Genomic DNA, 19,335 nt, shown 5'->3' with positions numbered 1-19,335 from the left:
GGCTCATTGTCCCCTGCCCAGGCTTACCGGGCAAGTCCAGGCCCACTTCCAGCCAGGGGCTTCCTCTGCCCCACTACCTTCCCCGGCTGATTTCTGCTTCTGAGGATTACCGCTCTGATTACCTCCCTACCCTTGCCCTTTTCTGGAAGGAGGGACAGCCCACCGCTAGGGGCAGTTCTTCGTCCTTGAGAGGGTTCCCAGCCCCCGTTCCGCTCAAGAACCCCCCTTACCCACAGAGCCGGTGGCGGCGATGACGGCAGCTTCCGACAGGACCTCCACGATGCCCGCCCGCACCGTGGCCGCGCTGCGGCTGTTGGCATCCAGGTGGCTCAGGAGCTGCTGGATAACCAGGTGGGAGTGCTGCGGCTGGGGGGGAGGAAGACGTGCTGGTCCCCAAACAGCAACCCCCCACGTGGCCTCTGAGCCAGGGCAGCCCTCCAGGAGGACCCAAAGTTGTGTGGACAAAAAGTGAGGTCCCAAAGCTAGCGGGCACTCGAGGTAGCGCCCAGATACCCTGGCTCCTCTTCCTGAGTCTCTCCCCTCTCCTTGGTCCAAGGAGGAGCTGAGTCAAATCCCAGTGAAGACTTGGATTTCCACGTGTTTCCTGGGCCCTTTCACTTCAAGTGGGTCAAAAGTCAGTTTAAAAATACTGTCTTCCTTTTCATTTCCCCCAGGTGCCAGGTCTAAAGTAAGGGCCACAAGCGGTCACATGGTTTAGTCCAGTGCTGCTCAAAGTGTGGCTCATGGTCTGGTGCCAATTCAAGATCTGTCTGATGCCCGTTTACATTGAGCTAAGGACGGAAATTGAGATTAAGTGTTGAGTAAGCAATTTGACAAAGCCGTGGCAGCCAGTTACGGTCTGTGGGCTTCTATTTTGCATGAGATTTTCACTTACTTTTTCTAGGAATTCTTTTTGTGTTTTATAAAGTATAAGTCTGTGACATATTAGAAATAAAATGTTTTAAACCAGTCCTTCTCCACGACTAGGTCAAGCAGCACCAGTGCAGACGACTAGGGGCTGGTTTTCTCCAGGCGTGCACCATCCCGCTCCCAGGGGTACCCTTGGCCAAGGGGACAAGCTGAACCTGGAGAACCATCATACCTGAATTGAGTACATGATGATTTTAAAGCAACGGATGGCGAACACCTTGGGTTCCCAAAGAGAATGGTTATCCAGATGGCTGTGAGGGAAAAAAATGTGGAGAGTAACTATGAAATGCAGGTGATGCGAAGAAGGAGGAGAAGCTTGGTGGGAACATAACCTGTCCTGAGAGACCCAGTCCCTCTCGAAGCTTCCAGGAAAGTGGCAAGGGCTTTCAGGTGCAGGTGAGAGAAGCACGAGAAGTCAAGGAACAGGGTCTGTGGCTGTGGACTCAGGAATGAAGCCAAGCGCCTTCCTTAGCCTCGGGACTCCTCCTGCCAACTCCTCTCCCCAAAACTGTGCTTGGCCACTACGTGGTAGCTTTTGATGCCACAATGCAGAAGAACGTGGGCACAGAGAAGGGACCAACTTGGCGGCAGCCCCTCAACTGTGACACCTCCTTCCCTCCTCCTGAGTCAGCAAGGAGGTGCCAGACCTGAAACAGTTCAAAGCTGGAGGCCGGGGGGGCGGGGAAGGGGAACACTCACATGAGAACAGGCTTGATGGCGTTTTTGATGTTGCCAAAGGCAGCCCGGCCCAGCAGTTCCCGGAGGCACCTCTCGGCTAGCTCTGCCGGGTTCTCTTTCTCCTTCTCTGGTGCTTGGAGAGGGGAGGGGGACCGGCTGTGGAAACACACAGCCCGTGGGTGAAGAAGGATGGAATGCACAGTCTGAGAGTCAGCTTTGTGCAGGCTTTCTGTGCTTCTCTCACGCAAACAGACCCAGGAGGACAAACAGGAACTTGATGTAGGCTGTGCGAGGTCACAGGGAGATGGCCAGGCTCTCAGAAGTTAAATGGGGTAAGGAAGCCCAGAGTGGAGGAAGATGGTGGGAGGAGGGATAAAGTTCTTTTTCTGGACACCCTAGGGACAGGCCTGATGGGTCTCTGTGGGAAGGAAGGTGCCCTGGGCACCATAGACCTGGGGAGGTGCAGACCACAGGTATCTCCATGCCCCCAAGGCTTTGGAAGGGACAAGAGATGAGATAAGAAGAGAGGGGATGCAAGCAGAGTTGAAGAAAGCAAAAGAAAAGGGGAGAGAGGAGCGAGGGCAAAAAGCAGGAGGGAAAAAAAGAAAGGCTGAGGAGGGAAAAACGGGTGCTGGCCTGGGTGTGACTCAGTGGTACCCGAGTCACAGGGAGTGGGCTCAGATCTGGACAGGAGTCCCAGGATTCCTCATCCTTAGACCACCTGAGACCACCAAGGAGCTTGTCAGAGATAATGCTATTCCAGGAACAACCACCAGAGGGCATACTAATTTTCCCAATCAGCTCGAGTAATGCAGTATCAATGGAAATAAAGTGGGGAACTCAGAAGATCATCACTTGGTGTCATGCACAGCGGAGGTGGACAGCACCAGGAACCTTTCTCTCCATCCAGTTTCACAGAGGGGAAGAGCAAGTGTCATGATCAGGATGAATTCATGTCTGGGGGTTCCCAGATGAAAATCTAATATCTGGAGCTCATGTCAAATGGCTGCTGGCTGGTGGGCATTTTTTAAGGACCTGAAACACCATTAGGAAGTGAGGGAGAAGGGCCCTCCTCAGCAAATGGAACCATGTTGTTCAGTTGCTAAGTCAAGTCCGACTCTTTGCAGCCCCATCAACTGCAGCACACCAGGCTCCTCTGTCCTTCACTATCTCCCTGAGTTGGCTCAAACTCACGTCCATTGAGTCAGTGATGCCATCCAACCATCTCATCCTCTGCCACCTGCTTCTCCTCTTGCCCTAACTCCCAGCATTGGGTTCTTTTGGCATTTAAAAACCTCCTTGTCCTGCTGCTTCTTGAAAGACCGAGGAAACCCGACTCTTGGTTCTTTGTGTTCAGCACACACTCACCCCAGGGAGCCCAACACCATCACTGCTTTTCCTTCAGGAATGCAGACCTTAAGGGGTACAGAGGGCTGGCAGAAGGCCAGAGCCAATGTTCCCAAGGAATCAGCTTTGGATGCACTGTGGAACAAGCCACAAATGCCAAGATCACTGGCCTTGGAGCTGGGTTTTACCAACCAGCCCCAGCTGTATGGTTGCCGAGCATCCTGGGAGGGCTGCAGAGTGGCCATGCAAGCTTCCTCGCCTGCTCACCTCTCTGCCTCCTCCACGTGTTGCAGATTGAAAAGCAGCGATGGCACGATCTTGTCCATGTGCTGTGGGTCCCAGATATTGGCCTGAAGTTCGTCATTCACCGTCTTCCTCACCACCCCTTGTAGACCTTTGATGCCTGACATTCGGATTCTGTGAAGAAAAGGAAGACAGGGGCCATTACGTCTGCAAACCTTGGCAAGTCTAGCTTCTGTGACAAGGAGGGGAGCATAGTGACGGGTTGACAGATGCCCATAAAGGCAGAGGGGAGCCCACCTTCTACTCTTCGTGTGACTGGGTCTCCTGGCTGGCTGCCTGAAAGCCATGTCTTCCAGCTTGTCTTGGAGATTCCTAGACTGCTCTTGCCCTGTACCACTCAGGTTTCATCCCTAGGGTGCCAGTTTTCTCCAGCTTGAGACTAAGATATAAGAGCCCAAAGGGCTGTCAAGAACTGACAAGGCAGAAACTAGAGCTGAGGGCAACTTACAGGAGGAAGGGATCTGGAGGGGGAGGCACAGAGCTGTCAGGCTCTCAGGCACAAGGGGGTCTTGGCTGGGACTAAGCTGGCTGAGAAATCAGAGGACACATGAGTAACAGCACAGAGGGGACCCCTTTTGCACAGGTTCAGTCTCTGATGAAAGTGAAAGTCGCTCAGTCGAGCCCCACTCTTTGTGAGCCCATGGAATTCTCCAGGCCAGAATATTGAAGTGAGTAGCCTTTCCCTTCTTCAGGGGATCTTCCCAACCCAGGGATCAAACCCAGGTCTCCATTGCAGGTGAATTCCTTACCAGCTGAGCCACAAGGGAAGCAATGGAGTAGCCATCATAGTCAACAAAAGAGTCTGAAATTCAGCACTTGGATGCAATCTCAAAAATGACAGAACGACCTCTGTTCGTTTCCAAGGCAAACCATTCAATATCACAGTAATCCAAGTCTATGCCCTGACCAGTAATGTTGAAGAAGCTGAAGTTGAATGGTTCTGTGAAGACCTACAAGACTACAACTAATACCTAAAAAAGATGTCCTTTTCATTATAGGGGACTGGAATGCAAAAGCAGGAAGTCAAGAGATATCTGGAGTCACAGGCAAATTTGACCTTGGAGTACAAAATGAAGCAGGGCAATATTAAGAAGAGGTGGCAAGAATACACAGAAGAACTATACAAAAAAGATCTTCATGACCCAGATAACCACGATGGTGTGATCACCCATCTAGAGCCAGACATCCTGGAAGTCTGGTGGGCCTTTGGAAGCGTCACTACAAACAAAACTAGTGGAGGTGATGGAATTCCAGTTGAGCTATTTCAAATCCTAAAAGATGATGCTGTGAAAGTGCTGCACTCAACATGCCAGCAAATTTGGAAAACTCAGCAGTGGCCACAGGACTAGAAAAGGTCAGTCTTCATTCCAATTCCAAAGAAGGGCAATGCTAAAAAATGTTCAAACTACCACACAATTGCACTTATATCACACACAAGCAAAGTAATGCTCAAAATTCTCCAAGCCAGGCTTCAATAATACGTGAACCGTAAACTTCCAGATGTTCAAGCTGGATTTAGAAAAGGCAGAGGAACCAGAGATCAAACTGCCAACATCAGCTGGATCATTGAAAAAGCAAGAGAGTTCCAGAAAAACATCTACTTCTGCTTTATTGACTATGCCAAAGCCTTTGACTGTTTGGATCACAACAAACTGTGGGAAATTCTTCAAGAGATGGGAATACCAGACCACCTTACCTCCCTCCTGAGAAATCTGTACACAGGTCAAGAAGCAACAGTTAGAACCGGACATGGAACAATGGACTGGTTCCAAATTGGAAAAGGAACCAGTCCATTCTTTCCATTCCAATACACGGTCAAGGCTATATATTGTCACCCTGCTCATTTAACTTATATTCAGAGTACATCATGCGAAATGCTGGGCTGGATGAAGCACAAGCTGGATCAAGATTGCTGGGAGAAATATCAATAACCTCACATATGCAGATGATACCACCCTTATGGCAGAAATAGAAAAAGAACTAAAGAGCCTCTTGATGAAAGTGAAAGAGGAGAGTGAAAAAGTTGGCTTAAAGCACAACATTCAGAAGACTAAGATCATAGCATCCAGTCCCATCACTTCATGACAAATAGATGAGGAAACAATGGAAACAGTGAGAGACTATTTTTTTGGGCTCCAAAATCACTGCAGATGGTGACTGAAGCCATGAAATTAAAAGACACTTGCTTCTTGGAAGAAAAGCTATGACCAACCTAGACAACATATTAAAAAGCAGAGACGTTACTTTGCCGACAAAGGTTCATCAAGCCAAAGCTATGGTTTTCCCAGTAGTCATGTATGGATGTGAGAGTTGGACTATAAAGAAAGCCGAGAGCCGAAAAATTAATGCTTTTGAACCATGGTATTGGAGAAGACTTGAGAGTCCCCTGAACTGCAAGGAGATCAAACTGGTCAATCCTAAAGGATATCAGTCCTGAATATTCACTGGAAGGACTGATGCTAAAGCTGAAACTCCAAAACTGTGGTCACCTGATTCGAAGAACTGACTCACTGGAAAAGACCCTGATGCTGGGAAAGATTGAAGGCAGAAGAAGAAGGGGATGACAGAAAATAGACGGTTGGATGGCATCACTGACTCAATGGACATGAGTTTGAGCAAGCTCCGGGAGGTGGTGATGGACAGGGAGGCCTGGCATGCTGCAGTCCTTGGGATCGCAAAGAGTTGGACACGACTGAGTGACTGAACTCTGATGAACTCTGGACGGAGGTTCGTGACATTGTACAGGAGACAGGGATCAAGACCATCCCCATGGAAAAGAAATGCAAAAAAGCAAAATGGCTGTCTGAGGAGGCCTTACAAATAGCTGTGAAAAGAAGAGAAGCGAAAAGCAAAGGAGAAAAGGAAAGATAAAAGCATCTGAATGCAGAGTTCCAAAGAATAGCAAGGAGAGATAAGAAAGCCTTCCCCAGCGATCAATGCAAAGAAATAGAGGAAAACAACAGAATAGGAAAAACAAGAGATCTTTTCAAGAAAATTAGAGATATCAAGGGAACATTTCATGCAAAGATGGGCTCGATAAAGGACAGAAATGGTTTGGACCTAAAAGAAGCAGAAGATATTAAGAAGAGGTGGCAAGAATACACAGAAGAACTGTACAAAAAAGATCTTCACGAGGAAGATAATCACAATGGCGAGATCACTCACTTGGAGCCAGACATCTTGGAATGTGAAGTCAAGTGGGCCTTAGAAAGCATCACTACGAACAAAGCTAGTGGAGGTGATGGAATTCCAGTTGAGCTATTTCAAATCCTGAAAGATGATGCTGTGAAAGTGCTGCACTCAATATGCCAGCAAATTTGGAAAACTCAGCAGTGGCCACAGGACTGGAAAAGGTCAGTCTTCATTCCAATCCCAAAGAAAGGGAATGCCAAAGAATGCTCAAACTACCGCACAATTGCACTCATCTCACATGCTAGTAAAGTCATGCTCAAAATTCTCCAAGCCAGGCTTCAGCAATATGTGAACCGTGAACTTCCAGATGTTCAAGCAGGTTTTAGAAAGGGCAGAGGCACCAGAGATCAAATTGCCAACATCTGCTGGATCATGGAGAAAGCAAGAGAGTTCCAGAAAAACATCTATTTCTGCTTCATTGACTATGCCAAAGCCTTTGTGTGGCTCACAATAAAATGTGGAAAATTCTGAAAGAGATGGGAATCCCAGACCACCTGACCTGCCTCTTGAGAAACCTGTATGCAGGTCAGGAAGCAACAGTTAGAACTGGACATGGAACAACAGACTGGTTCCAAATAGGAAAAGGAGTACGTCAAGGTTGTATATTGTCACCCTGCTTGTTTAACTTATATGCAGAGTACAGCATGAGGAACACTGGGCTGGAAGAAGCACAAGCTGGAATCGAGATTGCTGGGAGAAATATCAATAACCTCAGATATGCAGATGACACCACCCTTATGGCAGAAAGTGAAGAGGAACTAAAAAGCCTCTTGATGAAAGTGAAAGAGGAGAGTGAAAAGTTTAGCTTGAAGCTCAACATTCAGAAAACAAAGATCATGGCACCTGGTCCCATCACTTCATGGGAAATAGATGGGGAAACAGTGGAAACAGTGTCAGACTTTATTTTTTGGGGCTCTAAAATCACTGTGGAGGCTGATTGCAGCCATGAAATTAAAAGACGCTTACTCTTTGGAAGGAAAGTTATGATCAACCTAGATAGTATATTAAAAAGCAGAGACATTACTTTGCCAACAAGGTCCGTCTAGTCAAGGCTATGGTTTTTCCCGTGGTCATGTATGGATGTGAGAGTTGGACTGTGAGGAAAGCTGAGCGCCGAAGAATTGATGCTTTTGAACTGTGGTGCTGGAGAAGACTCTTGAGAGTCCCTTGGACTGCAAGGAGATCCAACCAGTCCATTCTAAAGGAGATCAATCCTGGGTGTTCATTGGAAGGACTGATGCTAAAGCTGAAGCTCCAATACTTTGGCTACCTCATGAGATGAGTTGACTCACCGGAAAAGAGCCTGATGCTGGGAGGGATTGGGGGCGGGAGGAGATGGGGACGACAGAGAATGAGATGGCTGGATGGCATCACCGACTTGATGGACATGAGTTTGAGTGAACTCTGGGAGTTGGTGATAGACAGGGAGGCCTGGCGTGCTGTGATTCATGGGGTAGAAAAGAGTTGGACACGACTGAGCGACTGAACTGAACTGAACTGAACTGAGCGACTGAACTGAACTGAGTATCCACTGTGCTGACACAGGTGACAGGATGGCCCTGCAAGGGGGGCCCTCTTTCCTGGCTGTTTATTTCATCCTGAGGTTCCTTTTTTTAACCAATGTTTTTCTGATTATAACATAATACATGCTAATTATAGAAAAGTGCAAAGATGATTTATCCCCCGCCATCACCACTTAAAGATAATTATCATTGGCATTTTGGTGTCCTGCTTTTCTTCTGTGTATAATATGTAACAGAATAAATAACCTGCTGCATATCTAATTTGTATTGGCTTTTTTCACCCATAGCATTCTATTACAAGAATTTTCCTATATCATTAACTCACAAACATGTTGAATGGTTACTTAATACACTGTTATAAGAACTTTCTAAACTAGTCTCCTATTGGTCATTGGTTGTTTGTAAATTTGCTTCTGTAATAATGCTACAGTGGACATCCTTGTATAAAGTACTTTGTTGTTGTTGAGTTGCACAGTTGGAGTTGCTAAGCCAAGTCCAACTTTGCTGCTGCTAAGTCGCTTCAGTCGTGTCTGACTGTGCGACCCCATAGACGGCAGCCCACCAGGCTCTCGCATCCCTGGGATTCTCCAGGTAAGAACACTGGAATGGGTTGCCATTTCCTTCTCCAATGCATGAAAGTGAAAAGGAAGTTGCTCAGTTGTGTCCAACTCTTAGCGACCCCATGGACTGCAGCCTCCCAGGCTCCTCCGTCCATGGGATTTGCCAGGCAAGAGTACTGGAGTGGGTTGCCATTCCAAATCATTGCCGTGAATGGAATTACTGAGTCAAAAGATAAGAAATAAAAGGCTCCCAATTTTGCCAGATTCCTCCCCCACCCTCATTGCACAAGCTGCAGGAGATGGCTGTCCTCACTGTTTCTGCTTCAGCACTGGGGATCTCATTTTAAATAACTGCTCTAATTTTGTAGCTCAGAAAAATCCTCACATCTTGTAGCCATTTCAACTCCTGTACCCCTTATTGGAGTTGAGCAGTTTTTCTAAACATTTAGTTGCCATTTGTAACTTCAGTTTTAAGTGCTGTTGCCAAGGTTCAATCCCTGGGTCAGGAAGATCCCCCGGAGAAGGGAATGGCTACCTACTCCAGTATTCTTGCCTGGAGAATCCCACGGACAGAGGAGCCTGGTGGGCTACAGCCCATGGGGTTGCAAAGAGTCGGACACGACTGAGAGGCTGAGCACATGCGCACCAGGGTGCTATGCTGAGCTTTTTAACCCAGAGAACATAAATGGGTAGTGGGGTTTGCCTAATGCACCAAGATGCCCTGGCCCAGGACCAGTTAGGCTGCTGGCAATGGACACAGATTCTCTGGGCAAACACTCAGCTACTCCCATCCTGACCCCCAGTCAGCACCCTGAGCCGAGGCTTTCCAGATTGGAGGAAAAATTAACTGGAATACAGTTCTGTTAACTATTGTTGGCTTCAGGTTAAAGGTTCTCCCTCGTGCAATACAGAAATAAATCCCAGACATGCTGGACTCCTGTCCCACCCAAGAGAGTCTGGCTGGCAGGGAAACCAGGCCTGGGGGCGTGGAAAATTTTCTACTCAGGGTTTTGTTCTTCATGACTATGAATTAATTTTTATTCACTCCTTCAATTTCTCCAGAATCCCTTCCACATATGAACACGTTTCATTCCATGACACCCGGTGCTGACTGATTGGGCCTGAAGGAGAAGCAGCTTCTTACTTCTTCTTGTAATGGGCTCAGTGGAGATCAGGCTGCATGCGGGGGACCTAGAGAGTGTGAACCCAAGGGGATTACACACACACTCACACACACCCCACACCCCTATTTACGAGACCCAAGGATAGTTCTTAGAAGGGAGCTTTGGGCTCTGCAAAGGCTACGAAGGACCAGGAGAGAGCTCCTGGAGAAGGGATGCAGGGACGTTACGGATGGGAGACAAGAGGGGAGAATCGCTTCTCACCCCTCAGCCTCCCTTCCATGGATGGCAGGTGCCAGGCTGTGGGTGCTGAGGGCACTACCCAGCTGTCAGGAGCAAACCTCAGCACCCTTCTGCCAATGTTCATTCGCTGTCCACGTCATCAGGACATGCTGTGACTGCGCCTTCTCCCCTCCTACCATGGATTGTGTATATGTGCATGGTTGGGTTGTATGTGTATGGGTGTGTGACTGTGTGTGGGTTTCCCTGGTGGCTCAGACAGTAAAGAATCTGCCTGCCATGCAGGAGACCAGGTTCAATCCTTGGGTAGGGAAGATCCCCTGGAGATGGGCATGGAAACCCACCTCAGTATTCTTGCCTGGAGAATTCCATGGACAGAGGAGCCTGGAAGGCTACAGTCCATGGGATCGCAAAGAGTCTGACATGACTGAGCGACTAACACAACATGACACGTGGGTTTGTGTAGTGAACGTGACTGTGTGTGTGTGGATGTCATTGTATGTATGTGTGTGGTTGTGTATGCAATTGTGTATTGTGTGATGGTATGCATGTATGTGATTGTGTATGTGTGTGAGTATGTGTGGAGAGGCATGAGAAGTGTCCCCTCCTCTCCCTTTCCCAAAGCAGGGCTCTGCCTGTGTGATCAGCATCCCTTACAGTCACACCTGGTTACCGCTCTGCCTCTTCCTAATCACCTGCTTCTGGACACACACCACCTGCTCCAGCTCTTTCTGCCTCTTCACAGCCATCTGGAGTGAGCTGCCTGCTTCGGGAATCAGCACTGGGGAGACAGGAAGCTCCTTCCTCCCCTGACCCCACTGGCCTCACAGAGGCACTGCAGCAGCACAGCCCCAGGGAGCCCCTGGCTGGTTCCAGAGAGGGGAGACTGGGGAGCTGGGATATTGCCGGCCAGTCACATGGGTCCTGCCCCAGAGCAGTCCTGAGGCTCAGAAGCTTTGGGAACTGGCAGCCTGGGGGGTGGAGGGGTTTGCGTCCTGATATTCCTCAGAACATTGGCCATGGTTTGCAACTGTCATTAAGGGCACACGGGGCTCCCTGACCCTGCCATCACACATCACGTGGCGCTCCAGGTCCCTTGGGGTGCTGACGTGATGCAGGAAGGAGCCAGCAGCTGAGTTCCAGAAAAAAGCCATGGAGAACTGGTCTCCTGTGGCCGTGTTGGCCACCCAGCCTCAGCCTCCCAGCCCCTGCCTCCTCCGACTCCTGAAGCTTTGTCAGGTAAATGGCTCAGCCCTTCTCCTTCCTCCCTCCTCCTTTTCCTTGGTTTCATATCACCTCCCAGAGGTGATAACATACTCTTCATAGGCAGGGGTTTACTTTTCATCGTTTGCACCTCTCAGTTCCAAGGACGATGCTTGGCACGAAACACCAATATACTGCTTCATCAGCCTGATGCTGTGTCATGATTTGTCTATCTGTGTCAGCCTATATTTGTGTGAATTTCTCTGTGATGTTATTTGAGGGGCTTAATTTCTATGTCAACGAGTCTATTTCTGTGAGTGAAGTATTTTTGTATGAGTGTGTGTGCATGTGTCTGTGCAAAAGTGTGCTCTGTCATTTAAGATGTTCATCTGAGAAACACTTATTCCTTCATTCACTTACTCAACAAGTATTTCTTGAGTGCCTGCTGCTCTCCAGGCACTTGGCATGCTTCAGTGAATGAAACTGATTCCTGCCCTCACAGAGCTGACATTCTAGTGGGGAGAGAGAGACAATGGATGAGAGACACATGCAAGTGATGAAACATGTTTGGAGGGGAAATAAAAACAGAGCAGGGCGAGGGAGAAAGGGACGGGCTATGTGGGAATTTTCAGGGGAAGGTGTTGTTGACAAGGCCTGAGCAAAAGCCTGGAAGAGGTGAAGGAATGAGCTGTACAGATCCACAGAAGAAGCATTTTAGGCAGAAGAACAGACAGTGCAAAGGCCCTGTGGCAGGAATATCCATGGTGTGTTTCCAAGGCAGCAGGAAAGCCTGTGTGGCTGAAGGGGAACGTGCAGTGGGAGAGGGGATGAGATGAAGTCAGGAGGGCAGCAGGGATCGGCCAATGCGAGGACTTTGACTTTTTATTTTTGGGTGTATATTTGTGGGCTTCCCTGGTGGCTCAGACAGAAAAGAATCTGCCTGCATTGCAGGAGACCCAGGTTCAATCCCTGGGTCAGGAAGATCCCCTGGAGAAAAGAATGGCAACCCATTCCAGTATTCTTGCCTGGAGAATCCAATGGACAGAGGAGCCTGGCAGGTTACAATCCACAGGGTTGCAAAGAGTCAGGCACTACTGAGCAACTAATACTAACACTAACACAGTGTTTTGATGGAGGGTGGTAAGTGGGACTATTTCTGGGGTATGTAAGTGCATGCACTTCTGAACAAAAGAGAGCATGGGTGTTTGTGTGTGTGTGTGACTGGCTCTCAGATTGGGCTCAGAGGACCATGACCTTACACCTCACTGTTTTCTGTCCCTTGAGGCTATTCCTTTAGAAAGCATGTACTGGGAGCACAATTGCCCACATACTCGCCTAAGTCCCGCTGGGAAACTTTCCCCTGCCAACAACACCAGAGCTGTGGTAAATGTGGTAAAATCAGACACGCAGCCTGGGCTGGGAGCTCTGGGGACCCGCTGATGCCCCTGCCTTATACTCACTTAGTCTTGATCTCCAAGTCCTCGTGGCTGGAGTGGCACATCTCACTGAAGCGAGACACGAAGAAATCGTAGCTCCGATGGTAGGACGGGGTGTCCTCCTCGATGTTGGCGAACTTCACGAACTGTGTGTGGGGGTGGGGAGAGGGAGAAACGACAGGAAGCTGATCCGCTATGCTCCCTACCTTTGGGCTCTGGCACTTGGTGTCCCCAGACCCTTTGCATAGTTAAGGCACAGGATAACACATCTCGGGAAACACGCACACCCCTGGATCCAGCTCTAGTCTGCTTCCCAGAGCACACTGTGTGAAGGAAAGTTACATGGCTCAAAATAGCCTGGAGTTAAAACTCCCCTCCAGGTCTTCCCCACCATTTTATGCAAAACAAAGAACACTCTCACCCGAAGAAAAAACTGGACATTAAGGTTGATTACACCCTGCTCCCAGCTGGTCCAGCCTCTGACCCATCTCCAAAATTCCTTGCCCCAGCCCTTTAAGAGATAACGACTCTGAACAACCTTGGAGAAAAACAGGCCCCTTAAGACAGTAACTTTCTACACATATGCCTACATATACTTACTCATTTCTTAGGTTAGTGCGGCAGCTCACTCATCTGACTGCCGCCCCTTCTCGCCTCATTAAAGGTGATCTGTTCCTGTAAAGTGGCGGTCTCGTTCTTTTTCTGAACCTCGCCTCCTCTAACTCGCTTACCTTACACTGTGAGATTTGCAAACCAGATTCTGGAGATCTGAGTACCAAATTCTGCTCCCCTTTCTTGTCTCCGTGAGACAGGAATCCCTGGCCCTTCCCTGCTAGGTGAGCAGATAATGGAAGATAAAAGGGGCGCTCCATCACTTACACTCCTGTTCCCATTAACATCCAGAGCTGCCCCAAACATACAGGCTGAGAGGCTTCGCGGAGCAACGCTACAGTTGAGCAAAAGCCAATCCTAAACCATAGAGCACCACCCTAGAAGGCATTCTGTGAAACCAGGGCAAATCTGAACTTTGATTAGAAACCGTAACTACGTTTTATTGTGAAAAATTTGAGTACATGTTGAAGGTGTGCCATTTCAGTTCATTAAGTCTTGCTCAGCATTCGCAGCTGCTGAATCCCTTCTGCCATCGCTGTGCATTTGCAGTTCTAAATAGGGACTTGATTTCTACTGAGCCCCGCAGAGAAGCGAGAGTCAGACTAAATGGAGTTAAATTACCCAAAATGAAATATAATTCTTATAGCTTATTTTGCTTAGTACCACAAACAACTCTAAACAGATTTGATTTAGACTATATTCTCCATTATTCTGCCTTGTACTATTATTCAGTTTTTACAAACCTTTGTTGGTTCAAAAAGGACATACTGTTATTACTAAAATTATCTAGTTAGTACACTTTCACAATATTCAGTATCAATTATCAAAACTGCTTTCCCCATTTAAATAATTAAAAGTTGTTAATAACTTTTTTCGGATGAAAATTAGCAACCCACAAGCATTCTTAATTATTATAGTGTTTTGTTCTTGCAATAATAAATACACATTTATTTTCTGCTGACTCAAAGATCTCAACATGCAAAGCAAATAAGGAAATCTTTCCTTCAAAGATACATCTAAAATGTATATATGTATTTGGAAGTGATTATTCTGCTATTAGCAATAAATCCAAATGACATTGCTTGATTTATTGATGTGGTAATGCAGAAGAAGTGTAGTGGTAATCCATGTGATCACAAGATCATTGATTAGACATAAGTTCGGGAGTTCCAGAAACAACGATAAAGCTGTTGTTTGGCTATGTGAACTTCCTAAGCCCTGCAGGCTAGAACACAAGTCAGGCTGATACAGAGTGAGGGAAAGTCATTCAGTTATGTCTGACTCTTTGTGACTGTACAATCCATGGAATTCTCTAGGCCAGAATACTGGAGCTGTTTCCTTCTCCAGGGGATCTTCCCAACCCAGGGATGGAACCCAGGTCTCCGGTATTGCAGGTGGATTCTTTACCAGCTGAGCTACCAGGGAAGCCCAAGAATACTGGAGTGGGTAGCCTGTCCCTTCTCCAGTGGATCTTCCTGACCCAGGAATTGAACTGGGGTCCTGGTGGCTCTGAGGGTAAAGCGTCTGCCTGCAATGTGGGAGACCCGGGTTCGATCGCTGGGTCAGTAATATCCCCTGGAGAAGGAAACTGCAACCCACTCCAGTACTCTTGCCTGGAGAATCCCATGGACGGAGGAGCCTGGTAGGCTACAGTCCACGGGGTCTCAAAGAGCTGGACACGACTGAGCGACTTCATTTTCTTTCTTTCTTTCTCCTGCCTTGCAGGTGGATTCTTTGCCAGCTGAGCTACCAGAGTTGAAACAGAGGTTGAAGCTAAATACGGGTGCATCACTGCTCTCAACCACCACCGAGATGGTCCCAGGCTTTACTCCCCGCATCGAAGCCTGACTCGGTCCATCAAGTGAGAGGAGTCATGCAGTGACGTGGTTCTAACTACAGATCTGCCTCTAACTGGAGGGAAGACCTCTGAGTGAGACATCTGACTTCTCTTATGTCTCGGTCTTCCCACGTGAGGAATAGGCAGCCCTGTCTTCATCATTATCAGTCAGTTCAGTTCAGTCGCTCAGTCGTGTCCGACTCTCTGCGACCCCATGAATCGCAGCACGCCAGGCCTCCCTGTCCGTCACCAACTCCCGGAGTTCACTCAAACTTATGTGCATCAAGTCGGTGATGCCATCCAGCCATCTCATCCTCTGTTGTCCCCTTCTCCTCCTGCCCCAAATCCCTCCCAGCATCAGAGTCTTTTCCAGTGAGTCAACTCTTCACATCAGGTGGCCAAAGTACTGGAGTTTCAGCCTCAGCATCAGTCCTTCCAATGAACACCCAGGACTGGTCTCATTTAGGATGGACTGGTTGGATCTCCTTGCAGTCCAAGGGACTCTCAAGAGTCTTCTCCAGCACCACAATTCAAAAGCATCAATTCTTTGGCGCTCAGCTTTCTTCACAGTCCAACTCTCACATCCATACATGACCACTGGAAAAACCATAGCCTTGACTAGACGGACCTTGGTTGGCAAAGTAATATCTCTGCTTTTTAATATGCTATCTAGGTTGGTCATAACTTTCCTTCCAAAGAGTAAGCGTCTTTTAATTTCATGGCTGCAATCACCATCTGCAGTGATTTTGGAGCCCAAAAAAATAAAGTCTGACACTGTTTCCACTGTTTCCCCATCTATTTCCCATGAAGTGATGGGACCAGATGGCATGATCTTAGTTTTCTGAATGTTGAGCTTTAAGCCAACTTTTTCACTCTCCTCTTTCACTTTCATCAAGAGGCTCTTTAGTTCTTCTTCACTTTCTGCCATAAGGGTGGTGTCATCTGCATATCTGAGGTTATTGATATTTCTCCCGGCAATCTTGATTCCAGCTTGTGCTTCTTCCAGCCCAGCGTTTCTCATGCTGTACTCTGCATATATGTTAAATAAGCAGGGTGACAATATACAGCATTGACGTACTCCTTTTCCTATTCATTCATTATAGTTCTTTCTTTTGTTGATACTCTTCTTCAAATATGATAAGGCAGTTTAAGATAAGACTGTGTATGCAAGAGTGTGTGCATTTCAAAATAATTAAAACAAGACTGAAGAAGAAAAGAGGCCAGTAATAAAGAAGGAGAAATAGTTAAAGAAAGACTTGGTCCCTGAGACTTCCCTGTTGGTCCAGGGGTTAAGAATTTGGTTTCCAGTGCAGGGGGCACTGGTTCCATCCCTGATCGGGGAACTAAGATCCCACATGCCCCGGAGCAACCAGCCCACCTGCGGGCAACGACTGAGCCTGTGCACTTCAGAGCCCGAGCTCTGCAACAGGAAAACCCTGAGCAGTGCAATGAAGACCCAGCACAGCCAAAATTAAAAAAATAATAATAATAACTTAAAAAAAAGACCTGGTCCTAAATATATATTGACTGCGTAGACCCAAATATTTATCGGGAGAATGAATAATCAGACTTCATGGTCACCGGTGTGGGAGTTGATAGGTAACAGCAATGATGCTTAGAACATACATGTATCAGGTACTACCCCAAGCATTTTATATGCATCAGCTAGTTCATTTAGTAAAATGACTCTAATTTAGAGAGAGATTACTATTCTCACTTTGAAGACAAAGAAACCAAGACCCACAAATGTAACATAATTGCCCAGGGTCCTGTAGGAAAACCCAGGTGTCAGCACAGAGGACTCACTGAAGGTCTCTCCAGCAGAGCTCTGCCCAGAAAACCTCTGGCTTTGCTCCTGATCCTGGCTTCCTCTAGCGACTAAAGACCAAACGACCCAGGAGAGTAGATTTGGGATGGGGGCAGTTGTCAGTGGGAACGGGCAGAGGATGAAGACACCACTGGAGAGGACCTTATGTAAATTAAGTCACTTCAGTCGTGTCCGACTCTGTGACCCCATGGACTGTAGACTGCCAGGCTTCTCTGTCCACAGGGATTCTCCAGGCAAGAATAATCGAGCAGGTTGTCATTACCTTCTCCAGAGGATCCTCCCGACCCAGGTATCAAACTCCATTTCTTATGTCTCCTACATTGGCAGGCAGGTTCTTTACCACTAGCACCACCTGGGAAGCCCAGGAGGGGACCTTTGTTGTTGTTCAATTGCTCAGTTTTCTGACTCTTTGCGATCCTGTGGACTGCAGTACGCCAGGCTTCCCTATCCTTCACTATCTCCTGGAGTTTGCTCAAACTCATGTCCACTGAGTCGGTGATGCCATCCAACCATCTCATCCTCTGTCGCCCCCTTCTCCTCATGCTCTCAATCTTTCCCAGCATCAGTCTTTTCTAATGAGTCGGTTCTTTGCATCAGGTGGCCAAAGTATTGGAGCTTCCACTTCAGCATCAGTCCTTCCAATGCATATTTAGGCTTGATTTCCTTTAGGATGGACTGGTTGGATATCCTCACAGTCCAAGGGACTCTCAAGAGTCTTCTCCAGCATCACAGTTCAAAAGCATCAATTCTTTGGTGCTCAGCTTTCTTTACGGTCCAACTCTCACATCCGTACATGACTACTGGGAAAACTTTGACTATACGGACCTTTGTTGGCAAAGTGATGTCTCTGTTTTTTAATGCACTGTCTAGGTTTGTCACAGCTTTTCTTCCAAGGAGCAAGTGTCTCTGTCTCTGAGGCCCAGAACTGCCCAGGAGGCTACAGCCTCCCAGCTCAGGCTGATTATTCCATTGCCTTGCTCTCTAAGGTTCTTGCTCTGTTACAAGATCTGGGGACGAGACTGTACTTGATGCCGTCCACAGGGTGTGAGCCCCATTTATTACATTATGAGTGGCATCAGGGCTAATAAAACAGCCACTTTTTGGTACCAGGATCTCTGAGCATCCTTGGGAACCTTTGGTTTGGTAGCTTGATAGGAGGAGCTTCCCTTCCCCGAGTCTGAAAGTTGGACAACAGGATGACCTGGTCAGGGAATGCTGCTCTGAGTATCCCCATGGGTGCTGCTCCGAGAGAGTCCACCTTAAGCTGCTCCTGAGTCCTCCAGGGCGGATGAGAAGAGGCCAAAATGGAAACTTTGGTAATCGTGGTTCAGAGGATCAAATCAGAGGGCCCTGGTCATGGGGCCACACTCACTGTAGAAGTCCACGTGGGAAACATGCCCAAAGCTGGTTGAGACGAGGGCTGAGACCCTGGGCTTTAAAGCAGAGCCTCCATTCCTCCTATTAGAGGCAGAACAGAGTCATGATTATGAGAAGAGGTTTGAAGCCAGACTACCAGGAGGCTGATCTGAGGCTCTCTGTGCCTCAGCCACCCCATCTGTACAATGGGGTTAGCAAGGGCAGCTGCCTCATAGAACTGTATGACCAGTCCATCACCGTTAACAGTTGCCACCCCATTTCCCCCACAGTGGATTTTGGGCTTGCAGTCAGTACTCCATGAGTTTCCACTGGGCCCCTGTACTTGTGTGACCCACTAATGTTTTTATATGCCTGAAACAGCAGGAACTTCCTGTCTACTTCACGCTGATCACCGCTAGTTCATACCTTAAGGATGGCTTTCGTTAAAATGCTACTTGTCTAATGCATAAGATTGTGAAATAATAAAGTAGGGTTTTTTAATTTTTAAAGACATTGTCATGATGAGGAAGGTCTCCATAGCAACAAACTGGAGACTGTGAAGATGTGACACTTCAAAGGCCATGGGCACCGCTATAGCCACCCTTTCATGATCAAAGTTTCAGCTCTTCATACACAACAAAGGGTGCTATGCTTGCAGGAGTTGCTCACCCACCCTCTGGCACAGGCAGGAAAGAGCCACAGTTGTATGAAAACTGAGAGTTACTAAGGGGTTGGGTCAATAGAGAGAAAGCAAGCTCCAAATATTGACATTGCAAAACCAGCCCTCCCTGGGTCTGGAAAATGGAAGCTGAGCCATTACTGGTCGGCCTTACTTCAGTGCTAGCCAAGTCTCTCCAAGAACAAGCCAGCCTTCTCTCTTCTGTAATTGGATATTCTGAGCCACACAATTTCCTGCTGTCAACAACAGAACCATGGTTTAAAATACTGGGTATAGAGAAACCCCGACTCTTTTGTGGATCTAGGACTGCAGGCCTTTTCACTCTGTTCACTTTCATGAGAAGAAAGTTGTTTTGCTGCACGAAGATGGACCCTAGTTGGAAAAGATCTCATAAACCGCACTTTTCTCTTTTTAAATTAGAGGCTAATTACTTTACAATATTGTGATGGCTTCAGCCATCCATCAATATGAATTTGCCATAGGTATATAT

At 47.7% G+C, this 19,335-nt stretch overlaps 1 protein-coding gene across 1 annotated transcript in view; it reads right to left on the bottom strand.

Annotated features, from left to right (window-relative positions):
• The window catches only part of EFR3B (EFR3 homolog B), a 101,392-nt gene that overhangs the window by 23,482 nt on the left and 58,575 nt on the right, over positions 1 to 19,335 (bottom strand). Inside the window, exons 5-9 of the mRNA XM_055400291.2 lie at positions 12,558 to 12,679; positions 3,223 to 3,372; positions 1,630 to 1,764; positions 1,103 to 1,181; positions 231 to 366 (exon numbers count right to left, since the gene is read on the bottom strand). Coding sequence (XP_055256266.1) covers positions 231 to 366; positions 1,103 to 1,181; positions 1,630 to 1,764; positions 3,223 to 3,372; positions 12,558 to 12,679 — 622 coding nt within the window. The remainder of the gene's footprint in view (positions 1 to 230; positions 367 to 1,102; positions 1,182 to 1,629; positions 1,765 to 3,222; positions 3,373 to 12,557; positions 12,680 to 19,335) is intronic.

Source organism: Moschus berezovskii, chromosome 11, assembly GCF_049115385.1.
Source record: "Moschus berezovskii isolate FMDL1 chromosome 11, NW_MosBer_1.0, whole genome shotgun sequence".
Lineage (NCBI taxonomy): Eukaryota > Metazoa > Chordata > Mammalia > Artiodactyla > Moschidae > Moschus > Moschus berezovskii.
Note: the sequence above shows the minus strand (reverse complement) of the source record. Positions and strands in the feature narration are given on the sequence as shown.